This window comes from Nerophis ophidion, linkage group LG07 (genome assembly GCF_033978795.1).
Source record: "Nerophis ophidion isolate RoL-2023_Sa linkage group LG07, RoL_Noph_v1.0, whole genome shotgun sequence".
In the NCBI taxonomy this organism is placed as follows: Eukaryota; Metazoa; Chordata; class Actinopteri; order Syngnathiformes; family Syngnathidae; genus Nerophis; species Nerophis ophidion.
In genome coordinates this window covers 67432919-67446211 of record NC_084617.1, presented here as the reverse complement: position 1 = coordinate 67446211, position 13293 = coordinate 67432919, and the positions used below count along the sequence as shown (strand labels likewise).

Sequence of the window (13293 nt, the reverse complement as noted above, 5' to 3'; positions counted from 1 at the left end):
AACCATTCTGACTCCCAGCACGTCAAACACATTCTTCCCTCTAGTGCAGGGGGTGTCCAAACTTTTTCCACTGAGGGCCGCACACTGAAAAATCAAAGCAAGCGGGGGCCATTTTCATGATTTTTATTTTAAAAACCAATACAATATATGTTTGAAAATATACATTTAGGCCTCCACTCAGTTATGATCCCGGGGACCCCAAAGGGTTTTGGTCAAAAAAAATATAAAAAATGTGTCATTGTTCAGTATTATTATTTTCATTATTATTCAAGTTTTAAATCTCTAGATCAACATTAGGAAAACAATGGAAAAAACACAAAATATGCAATATTCTCACCCAATAAAAATGTTTTAGGTGGAATATTTGATATTATTAATTGGAGCCTTAATTTTGGATTTTGATTCGTTATTATTTTTTGAGCAATGACACTTGAAAACAAATCACATTAAAATAATTGGGGATCCAAAAGTGTCAAAAAATAAATTATGTATATATATTTTTTTTACTGTTTACTTTTAGCACAATAATCTCGAGATCAACTTCAGATCCATCCGTCAATTATTAGTTGTATTGTTGTTTATGTCTTTTGTTTGTTTTAGGCCCTTCTGTATATGGCAAAACACAAAATATGCAACATTTTCCCCAAAAAATATTTCAAAGTGGAATATTTAATGTGACGTAATCTGAGCCTTGAATAAATCAATAATTCAAAATGACATCGATTTTGATTCATTATTATTTTTTAAAGAAAGAAAAACAAGTTTTGTGTTATAAGAGTAAGCATTGCAACACTTTCTTGATACATTTCACCTGTTTTCTCTTTTATACCACTTACGTTTTTAATTTTTTTCAATTGTATTCTTAAAATGTGCCGTAGGGCCGTTAAAAAATAATCCCCCGGCCGCACTTTGTCCACCCCTGCTCTAGTGGCACACAATGGTATTGCACAAACATTCATGTCAAACACATACTTCCCTCTAGTGGCACACAAGGGTATAGCACACAACCATTCTCTGACTCCCAGTGTCAAACACATACTGCCCTCTAGCGGCACATCATTGTATAGCATAACCATTCAATGACTCCCAGCACGACAAACACATACTGCCCTCTAGCGGCAGACAGTTGTTATGGCATCCACTATCAGCAGATGAAATAAAGCGACTCCGACACTATGAGTGGCAATAAGCTTTTTATTTAAACATTAAGGCAGTGTCTTATTTGTTGTCCATTTGTACACTGCTATCCACAAAGCTTGCTGGTGGGCATGTAGATTTTAACCGTGTGAATATCCTTTTTTTTTTTTTTTTTTAATGTTTTTTGTAAGACCAACCTTGAAGCAAGCCACATAAATATTTACATCTATTCAGTTGTTTTTGTTTTTTTATATACAATCCTTGCTATTATACAGTGGGTTATAATAATAATAATAATTAAAAAAACAACCAACAACATTATGAACAAAAAGCTTTGAACAATGTTATACTGTTTGTCAACATGTGGGGACCGCGTTAGATATTCATGTTATTCTCAGATTGCTGTTGGACAGAAGAAAAAAAAAAAAAAAAAAGGCAAGTTAAAAAGATTTTTGCTTTTAAAAACAAGGTTTTAGTCCATCATCCGTTAGATATGGCTTAGTTTTTTTTTTACGGTCACATTCTTTAAACGTCATCAGCGGACTGATGATTGACACTGTACAAACACCTTGACCTTTACGTGGGGACATAAAAGACGGCTGAGATGAGCTTTTGTGCGGACATCTAAACCGTGGATGGAGGCGGGGCCAGGAGGTAGTCCTATAACAGTCGTACACGCACGCACGTCTCTCCTTTGCGGGCATCGTGAAGCAACAACGGCATGTCGTGTGACGCTCTTAAAAGCTTCCAGAGGAAGAAAAAGAGACATTATCATTTGCTTCTGTTTATAGAGTTCCCAGCCGGGAAAAACCAACAAAAAGGGGAGGAAATTGTGCGTCACTTGGTAACTTCGGTACTGTGCGTGTAAAATAAATGGCACTTAACACTAAGAATATTTCACGTAGAAAAAGCTGAGCTCCTCCTCACTAAAGCTCCTGGATGGATCCTGGCAGGCCAGCTGAAGACAAAGGACCGATGATCACGTCGTCACGTGATCGCTCACGTGTGATTGTCGCTGGTGCAGGCGAGACCCTAATTTAAAAAAAAAAAAAAAAACTAAAAGCAGGATGATGACGCGGGATTCCCACTGACGACAACTAAGTGCTTCATATTCGAAAAACAAAACAAAAAAAAAAAGCGATTCGTCAACAAACACATGGTTAATATATATATATATATAAAAAAAAACACAAATAAAAACTGCGAGAAAAGTGTCACTCGTCTCAGTGCCGTCGCGTGCCTGACGTGTCAGCAGGCCTCGGCTGTTCCTCCGGAGCCTCCCTAACGTTTGCCGACATCAGCGTTGAACAGCATGTTTACCCTGTAAACCAATGATATGAACCTCCCGCACGTCACCGCAGGTAAAAAAAAAAAGAGCACACCTTTGCAGTAACCCACCATTCAAATGTACTGCCGTCCAATTCCCCGAGACTGGGCTGAGTGAAAATAACGTTCGAGAAGAAGAAAATCAATAAAAAGAAAGTTGTCCCGCGTCCCCCTTGCATGCTCTTGTTCTAGTGTAGTGGTGGAAACACAGGTGGGTCCCCTCCGTGGTGAGAAAGTATCCCATCTACGGGAGGGCACAGGTCAGCCGTGCCCGTGCTGATAAGGCCAGTGAGGAGAATGGAGTTCGGATAATCCTGGAGTGATGGAGGAAATGTAGAGTGGAATGGTGTGTGAGGTTTCGCCTATGTGTGTGTGTGTGTGTGTGTGTGTGTGTGTGTGTGTGTCACTCGCTGTCAGACAGGGACTCGTACTGAGACATGAGCAGAGGCTTAGGCTCCTCCTCCCAGGCGCGGCCTTGTCCCTGAGGGGGGACGTGGCCCGCCGGTTGGCCGGATGATGGGGACGGAACCGGGATTGTGCCGCTGGGGAAACGCATGATCAAGGGGTTGCACGGGAAGGGAGTGGGAGTCGAACCTGCAAGAAGCACAGACGTCCGTGGGTGGTGGATCGTTGGAGATGGAAGCGGTGGTCACACAGGGTAGGTGTTATGTTAGGTTGGCGTTTTTTTTTTCAATTTGTCGCACTTTTATTATTATTATTATTATGCAAATTATTTTTTATTATTATTTTATTTATTATTATTTAATATTATTTTTTTGACCCATTTTTGGTCACACAGGGCAGCGTTATGTTAGGTTGGCATTTATTTTTTTCAATTTGTCGCACTTTTATTATTATTATTATGCAAATTATTATTTTTTTATTATTATTTAATATTATTTTTTTAACCCATTTTCGGTCACACAGGGCAGCGTTATGTTAGGTTGGCATTTATTTTTTTCAATTTGTCGCACTTTTACTATTATTATTATGCAAATTATTATTTTTTATTATTTTATTTATTATTATTTAATATTATTTTTTTAACCCATTTTTGGTCACACAGGGCAGCGATATGTTAGGTTGGCGTTTTTTTTCAATTCGTCGCACTTTTATTATTATTATTATTTTATGTATTATTTATTATTAATTATTTTGTAACCCATTTTTGGTCACACAGGGCAGCGTTGTGTTAGGTTGGCATTTATTTTTTTCAATTTGTCACACTTTTATTATTATTATTATGCAAATTATATTTTTTTTATTATTTTATTTATTATTTAATATTATTTTTTTAACCCATTTTTGGTCACACAGGGCAGCGATATGTTAGGTTGGCGTTTTTTTCAATTCGTCGCACTTTTATTATTATTATTATGCAAATTATTATTATTTATTATTTTATGTATTATTTATTATTATTATTAATTATTTTGTAACCCATTTTTGGTCACACGGGGCAGCGATATGTTAGGTTGGCGTTTTTTTCAATTCGTCGCACTTTTATTATTATTATTATGCAAATTATTATTATTTATTATTTTATGTATTATTTATTATTATTATTAATTATTTTGTAACCCATTTTTGGTCATACAGGGAAGCGTTATGTTAGATATTTTTCAATTTGTCGCACTTTTGGAAATCAGGAGATTTTCGAGAAAATTGTTGCCCCGGGAGATTTTGGGGACGGGCACTGATATTCGGGAGTCTCCCGGGAAAATCGGGAGGGTTGGCAAGTATGCTGAATTGGGGTCTTAAGGCCGCTTATGTGGACACTTATACTGCCATCTGGTGGTGTCAGAAGAGTATAACAAACAATGGAATTTGGAAAAATAAATAAAAATTAGCATGTCACGACACATGAAGTACACGTTTGTGTACTTGTGGACTAAGTACATCATATCAAAAGATGATTCTTTGTTTTTATTCTAATTAGGGTCCAATAAGCCCAAACAGCAAAGAGAAATACAAAAAACATGTAAACAAACAGCCTGGGCCTTAAGAGGTGAATTAATACATACTGTAAATCTGTGTATTTCAAGTACATATACGTTTTTCTCAAGCTTTGAATCCTTCTGCTTAAACAAAAGTGCCACGTTCTATGGCTTTGTCTTCGCTAACAGCCATACTGCTTTGCATACAACAAACTAACATAGTCGCAACGCAAACAAAGACATTAAAAAGGTGTGTTTTTTTTTGTGCTGTGGCGCCATCTTTTGGACAAGTTCGCTCACTGCAGGTTCTGCGGGTTTAAAGTATGTATTTCCTTTTGTTTTGTGCCTTGAAACGGATGTAAAAGTGCCGTTCTGTCTACTGATAGATTTTTTCCTCAATATTTAATTGAAAAATACATTTTTTTGTTTACCATTTAGTGAAATATTTTTTTTAATCTTTTTAAAGATAATTTTAGATATTTTTTTCTAGATAGGAAAATAATACTTATTTGAGACAGTCGTCCATAGCGTTTCATAGTGCAACGTTTGCAAGTTTTACAATATAACTAAAACTATTCATTCTGACTAAATCGTCACATGTTTGATATTAATGTTTTCATGCATATTTGTAGAAGGTATCATGATGCAATCAAACTAGCATCATGAGCATTAGCCACCTACTCAGCGGCTTAGTGGTTAGAGTGTCTGACACTGGTAGGTTGTGAGTTCAAACCCCGGCCAAAGACTACAAAAATGGGACCCATTACCTCCCTACTTGGCACTCAGAATTAGGGGTTGGAATTGGGAGTTAAATCACCAAAAATGATTCCCGGGCGCAGCCAATGCTGCTGCCCACTGCTCCCCTCACCTCCCTGGGAGTGAACAAGGGGATGGGTCAAACGCAGAGGACAAATTTCACCACACCTAGTGTGTGTGTGACTATCAGTGGTACTTTAACTTTAACTTGAATACGCTGAAAAAGTGGAGGTTCATTACTTTATAAACAAGGTTCATCTATAAAAGCCTGAAAGGCAAAATTGTTTTTAGCTGTCAATTTTTCGGCTAACTTGCCTCTACAGTTTTGATCAGAGGTGACATGTGATGACGTTTGTAACGTCGTCTATGATGAATTACAAACGTCAAACAATTTTCTATTTTTATTTTAAATACTGCGCACTGATTTATTTTTCAAAATTCAACATCAAAAGTTGTTTTTTCACTTTTAAAGTTCATTTGCTCAAGAACTAAGTCTAATTTGCCCCTCCCTACCCCCTGCAGTGCCACCACTGAGCAAGTGTTTGTTGCCATCTTACATCCAATCAGCTCCTAATGCACTAAATAGTTCATATTTGTCATGAATGTGATGTCAGTACCTGTTGAGGACGGCCGGTCCTCCCAGACTCGGCTGGTCAGGGGAGTTCTTCTGTTGCAGTCCCCTTCTGAGTGGACTGAAGACACAGAGGACGGTCTCTCTCCCCCTGATAGGCCAGGTCCCGGAGACTTGGCCTTGCGCCCATTGGAGCGCCCGTTGCCCTTTGAGGGCTTTCCTGTGCCTACAAAGAGGAGAAAGTAGAAGTAGAAATTGAAGTTGTGTTTGTGCGTGTGACAGCACTCTCAGAGAAAGTAATATTTGATCCAAATGTAGAGGTTCTAAAGAGGGTGCATTTCATTACCTCTTTTTGATTGTAAGAACAAAGAAGATTATATATACAGTATATATATATTATATATATACACACATTTTTATACACATACATACATAAATATAAATGTATAGACAAACATTCTTATACACACATACATATGTGTATATATTTGTACACATACATATATATGTATTTTTATATATATACACATATATGTACACATAAATATATATGTATATTTATATTTAAACATATATATACCCATAAATATATATATATATGTATATATACATACACATACATTTATATATATATATACACACATATATATACCCATAAATATATAAACACATACATATATATATAAATATACATACATATATATGCATTTATACATATATACTATACATATTTATACATATATACATATACATATATACACACACACACACGCAAATGTACACTTGATCGATATCGTTATTGGTCAAACTCCATCCATTCATTTTCTACCGCTTGTTCCTTTTGAGGTCGCAGGGGGTGCTGGAGCCTATCTCAGCTACAATTGGGCGGAAGGCAGGGTACACCCTGGACAAGTTGCCACCTCATCGCAGGGCCAACACAGATAGACAGACAACATTCACACACTAGGGCCAATTTAGTGTTGCCAATCAACTATCCCCCGGTGCTTGTTTTTAGAGGTTCGAAGAAGCCGGAGTACCCGGAAGGAACCCACGCAGTCACGGGGAGAACATGCAAACTCCACACAGAAAGATCCCTAGCCCGGGATTGAAACCAGGACAGCTCAGGATCATCGTATTGTGGGGCACATGCACTAACCCCTGTTCCACCGTGCTGCCAACTGATATACTAACATGTCTTTTTTTTTGTACATATGTAGCATCATCTACAAAGATACAAAGAGTTGCTATAGCGACATCCAGTGGAAACATTTAGAACAGCTGTTTTCTTTCATTCAGGTACATTTTTACACTTAGTAAATTCATCCCTCGGGCCGTACGTTAGACACCCCAGGTTTAGGGTGATACACGATTTTCTTGTCGGCGCTCCTAAGAGTTCTCATTGCTAAAATTACTAAAGTGCGGCAAGTTTATTTTGAACCGTACAGACCATCAACAAACGTACCAGATTGACTAAAAGAGATTAACGTCCCCGTTAGCTGAGTCCTACATAGATTTAAACAAGGTTGGAGAAAGTCATCACCTTGTGAGAAACAGTCCTCAGGGCGTCCGTCAGCTCCGCTCATAGTAACCGGCAGACTGGAAGTCAGGGAATTAGCAGCATTGGCTGAGGAGCGGTCCTCAGGTTGATCGTCATATTTGCCCATTAAGGCCTTTCTTATAATGGCCTCCAGACCGATGGAGTTCCCAGGTGTCTCTGGTGCAGGGTGGCTGCGAACACTCACAGGTCCTATAGAAGAGACAAGCATATATCCTGTCAGGTGAAAACAAAATGCATAGCTTAGGAGAAAATCCACTTGAATTTATGTCAGAGAGACTGTAGCGTTAACCTAAGAGCAACAACAGAAGAGAAGACCACCGATATGATTCATGATCGTCAGAGCAGCTGAATAGTACCAAATTAAAGATTTACAAACCCCGTTTCCATATGAGTTGGGAAATTGTGTTAGATGTAAATATAAACGGAATACAATGATTTGCAAATCATTTTCAACCCATATTCAGTTGAATATGCTACAAAAACAACATATTCGATGTTCAAACTAATAAACATAATTTTTTTTGCAAATAATCATTAACTTTAGAATTTGATGCCAGCAACACGTGACAAAGAAGTTGGTAAAGGTGGCAATAAATACTAAAAAAGGTGAGGAATGCTCATCAAACACTTATTTGGAACATCCCACAGGTGTGCAGGCTAATTGGGAACAGGTGGGTGTCATGATTGGGTATAAAAACAACTTCCCAAAAAATGCTCAGTCTTTCACAAGAAATTATGGGGCGAGGTACACCCCTTTGTCCACAACTGCGTGAGCAAATAGTCAAACAGTTTAACAACAACGTTTCTCAAAGTGCAATTGCAAGAAATTTAGGGATTTCAACATCTACGGTCCTTAATGTCATCAAAAGGTTCAGAGAATCTGGAGAAATCACTCCACGTAAGCGGCATGGCCGGAAACCAACATTGAATGACCGTGACCTTCGATCCCTCAGACGGCGCTGTATCAAAAACCGACATCAATCTCTAAAGGATATCACCACGTGGGCTTAGGAACACTTCAGAAAACCACAGTCACTAAGACAGTTTGTCGCTACATCTGTAAGTGCAAGTTAAAGCTCTACTATGCAAAGTGAAAGGCCTTTATCAACAACATCCAGAATCGCCGCCGGCTTCTCTGGGCCCGAGATCATCTAAGATGGACTGATGCAAAGTGGAAAAGTGTTCTGTGGTCTGACGAGTCCACATTTCAAATTGTTTTTGGAAATATTCGACATCGTGTCATCCGGACCAAAGGGGAAGCGAACCATCCAGACTGTTATCGACGCAAAATTCAAAAGCCAGCATCTGTGATGGTATGGGGGTGCATTAGTGCCCAAGGCATGGGTAACTTACACATCTGTGAAGACACCATTAATGCTGAAAGGTACATACAGGTTTTGGAACAACATATGCTGCCATCTAAGCGCCATCTTTTTCATGGACGCCCCTGCTTATTTCAGCAAGACAATGCCAAGCCACATTCAGCATGTGTTACAACAGCGTGGCTTCGTAAAAAAAAAAGAGTACGGGTACTTTCCTGGTCTGCCTGCAGTCCAGACCTGTCTCCCATGGAAAATGTGTGGCGCAATATGAAGCGTAAAATACGACAGCGGAGACCCCGCACTGTTGAACGACTGAAGCTCTACATAAAACAAGAATGGGAAAGAATTCCACTTTCAAAGCTTCAACAATTAGTTTCCTCAGTTCCCAAACGTTTATTGAGTGTTGTTAAAAGAAAAGGTGATGTAACACAGTGGTGAACATGCCCTTTCCCAACTACTTTGGCACGTGTTGCAGCCATGAAATTCTAAGTTAATTATTATTTGCAAAAAAAGTTTGAACATCAAATATGTTGTCTTTGTAGTGCATTCAACTGAATATGGGTTGAAAAGGATTTGCAAATCATTGTACTCAGCTTAAATTTGCATCTAACACAATTTCCCAACTCATATGGAAACGGGGTTTGTACCAAATTAAAGATTCAGATTTAAGAACAGTGTGTGACCTGAGAAAGGATAAAAACATCTGTGGTCAGGAAATACTGAGAATATTTGTGCTCCAGTGATGACAAGAGGGAGACAAATAGCTCACCAGCAGTTGTTGATGCTGGCATGTTGAAGATTTCAGTTCCAGGCTGACCAGCATCTAAAAGTGTGAGCAAGATTTATATATTAAAAACATGCACGCATGAGTCAATTGCAGACTTTTACCAGTTCTGAAAATGCTCCAGTAAAGACTCACTGAAATCGTTGTCGTTTCCCACCACCGTCATCTTTTTCATCATTTCCTGCTTCTTTAGATTCACAATAGCTGAGGTGCTCTCCGTCAGCTTGCTGAAGAACGCTGGAGGCTGCGAGGTGTTGGGAGGGGAACGGGAACCCATTCTGTGGGAGGGAAAAGTGCCTGGTCAGCACATTTAAAAACCTGCTGGAGGACTGTTTGGATAAACACTATCCTGGCAGGGGCTGTGCCAAGGAGCAACAAAAGCTGCAGGAGAACTGAGTAACTGAAAAATCTAGAAGTCATAGTCACATTCGTGCCTATTGGCAGTGTTTTTACCTCCTTTATCTAACAAATGTTTAGATCACAACGACATGGGTAGAGATGTCCGATATTATCGGCCGATAAATGCTTTGAAATATAACATCGGAAATTGTCGGTATCGGTTTTAAAAAGTAAAATGTATGACTTTTTAAAACGCCGCTGTATGGAGTGGTACACGGACGTAGGGAGAAGTACAGAGCGCCAATAAACCTTAAAGGCACTGCCTTTGCGTGCCGGCCCAGTCACATAATATCTACGGCTTTTTACACACTGAGGGTGGCCGTATAAACAACTTTAACACTGTTACAAATATGCGCCACACTGTGAACCCACACCAAACAAGAATGACAAATACATTTTGGGAGAACATCCACACCGTAACACAACATAAACACAACAGAACAAATACCCAGAACCCCTTGCAGCACTAACTCTTCCGAGACGCTACAATATACACCCCCCGCTATCTCTACCCAACCCCCCCCCCCGACCGCCCCCAACCCAATTCACCTCTTAAGGCCCAAGCTGTTTTTTTACATGTTTTTTGTATTCTCTTTGCTATTTGGGCTTATTAGACCTTAATTAGAATAAAAACTACAAATCATCTTTTGATATGATGTACTTAGTCCACAAGTACACAAACGTGTACTTCATGTGTCGTGACATGCTAATTTTAATTTTTCTTTCCAAATTCCATTGTATGTTATACTCTTCTGACACCACCAGATGGCAGTATAAGTGTCCACATAAGTGGCCATAAGACCCCAATTCGGCATACTTGCCAACCCTCCCGATTTTCCCGGGAGACTCCCGAATATCAGTGCCTCTCCCAAAAATCTCCCGGGGCAACAATTTTCCCGAAAGTCTCCTGATTTCCACCCGGACAACAATATAGGGGGCGTGCCTTAAAGGCACTGCCTTTGGCGTCCTCTACAACCTGTCGTCACGTCCGCTTTTCCTCCATAGTAACAGCGTGTCACATAATATTTGTGGCTTTTACACACACACACACACACACACACACACACGTGAATGCAATGCATACTTGGTCAACAGCCATACAGGTCACACTGAGCGTGGCTGTATAAACAACTTTAACACTGTTACAAATATGCGCCACACTGTGAACCCACACCAAACAAGAATGACAAACACATTTTGGGTGAACATCCGCACCGTAACACAACAGAACAAATACCCAGAATCCCTTTCAGCACTAACTCTTCCGGGAAACTTCCAGCAAACTGACCAATAATTAACATTTTATTCATGAATTTTCTCTTGCTACTTCAAGGCTTGAATGTTTGGTTCATTCATTATTGTTATTTTATTTTCAAATTCATTATTAACCTGTGGAAAAAATTTGATATTTACCTCAGAAGATTGCAAATAGAAAAAAAGGCATAACATTTTATTTCCATTTTATTTGATATGCCATTGAAAGTTTTTTAATTATTATTATTATTATTATTATTACTTGAAACTGGATTTTGCATGTTACTATAAAGTTATATAATGCTTGCTTGTTCAATATTTAATGCAAAACTTGTTTGGGTCCCTATTAAAAGGTTAATTTGTTCAACCTTGGCCCGCGGCTTTGTTCCGTTTAAAATTTTGGCCCACTCTGTATTTGAGTTTGACACCCCTGAAGTACACCAACACTTTTGTAAAGAATATGCCTTTAAAATTGCACAAAAAGTTGGAGCTAATACATAAACACGATTTAGTAGATCACTGTTATTTGTGGGCGTTCTGTGTCAAGACCCTCTGTGAATGGCGGGAAAATGCAATCAATGGAAATGCATATTCTTAACACTTGAAACTCTATATAACTCTCACAGTTGTTAAACACACTTTACAATCAACCCATTAAAGGGGACCTATGATGAATTTAGTCTTTTCTGACTTATATATGTTGTAACCATTTTGGACACTCGTCTAAGTCACGTTAAATATCTCAAATAAGGGTGACATCTGCTTATTTTATGTCTGATAAGATAATTCTTCTCACTAAGCAGATTTTATTTCACAGTGTTTTACTTGTTTTGGTCCTAAATGATCTCAGTAAGATATTACAGCTTGTTGCTGAGATTTTATGACCTATATTGAGTAAAACATGCTTGAAACTAGAATATCAAGTGTTGCAAAGCTGTGTCATCAACACTCACAAGTTTAAAAATACCTTTTTTAAGGAATAATTTCTAATTTCAAGCATGAAAAAAAAAATCATGACTTGGACACAATTGTGTCTCATATTAAAACAGATGACAGCCAAATGGACTTTGCTGTTTTATTTTCAATGAAACAATAGAAAATAGTAGTCATATAGTAGTGCAGTTGTTATTAGTGAGAATATACTTATTTTAAGGTATTTTCAGGTTCATTGAGGTTAGCTAATTTTACTTGTTTTGGAAAGTCTTGACAAGCCAAATGTTCTTGTTCTATTGGCAGATCATTTTGCTTAGTTCAAATAAAATATCCCTCATTTTTGTAGCTTTTTTTCTTGTTTTTGAACATTGACTTTTTGCAGTGTAGAAGGTAGGGATTGAACCCTTTTTCTGGATTCAGAGCTGCAGTATGCTTTCCCCCTGCAGATGGCGCCATGAAACCTGTTTCTATTTAAAGGCCTACTGAAACCCACTACTACCGACCACGCAGTCTGATAGTTTATATATCAATGATGAAATATTAACATTGCAACACATGCCAATTCGGCCGGTTTAGTTTACTAAATTATAATTTTAAATTTCCCGCGGAGTTTCTTGTTGAAAACGTCGCGGAATGATGACGCGTGTTTGTGACGTCACCGGTTGTAGCGGACATATTAGCCCAGCATCACTTATGGCTAAAAGTCGTCTCTTTTCATCGCATAATTACAAATTTTTTTGGACATCTGTGTTGCTGAATCTTTTGCAATTTGTTCAATTAATAATGCAGACTATAAAGAAGAATGCTGTTGGTGGAAAGCGGTGGATTGCAGCTGCTTTTAACACCAAAACACAGCCGATGTTTCTTTGTTGTGAAGCTTTAACATAGAGCGGTCAAGCGAACATGTTTTTTCTACGTCAACCAGCAAGGTTTTGGATGGGAAAATTGTGATATTAAGTCAGCTCTTACCGGAGACTTCAGTGGATTACACGACTTCCTCCTGCAGCTGTGATCTTGGCTTCTCCATTGGCTTCTCTGAGAGACACTGGCGTTCACCGCAGCCATCCGACTTTCAGGTATGACTATATAATCTCACTAAAACACTATTAAAACAATAAGCAGATAAGGGATCTTCCAGAATTATCTTAGTAAACGTGTCTAATTACATCTGAAACGCTCACACCGCCGCGGCCTGGAGCCGTCGCCTTTTTTTTTTTTTAGTGCCTCACTCTAACTTTCCTCATCCACAAATCTTTTATCCTTGCTCAAAGTAATGGGGAAATCGTCGCTTTCTCGGTCCGAATAGCTCTTGCTGC

The 13293-nt window shown here is 38.6% G+C and overlaps 1 protein-coding gene across 7 annotated transcripts in view; it reads right to left on the bottom strand.

The window, feature by feature from the left end:
- Positions 1 to 1180: 1180 nt before the first annotated feature.
- ncor2 (nuclear receptor corepressor 2) overlaps positions 1181 to 13293 on the bottom strand; it is a 245010-nt gene continuing 232897 nt past the window's right edge. For all 7 annotated transcript variants that reach the window (XM_061906943.1, XM_061906948.1, XM_061906945.1 and 4 more), the window contains 5 exons: positions 9527 to 9669; positions 9377 to 9430; positions 7268 to 7474; positions 5774 to 5953; positions 1181 to 3057 (listed from right to left, as the gene is read on the bottom strand). In XM_061906943.1, the coding sequence (XP_061762927.1) occupies positions 2867 to 3057; positions 5774 to 5953; positions 7268 to 7474; positions 9377 to 9430; positions 9527 to 9669 (775 nt within the window). In that variant the 3' untranslated portion in view covers positions 1181 to 2866. The remainder of the gene's footprint in view (positions 3058 to 5773; positions 5954 to 7267; positions 7475 to 9376; positions 9431 to 9526; positions 9670 to 13293) is intronic.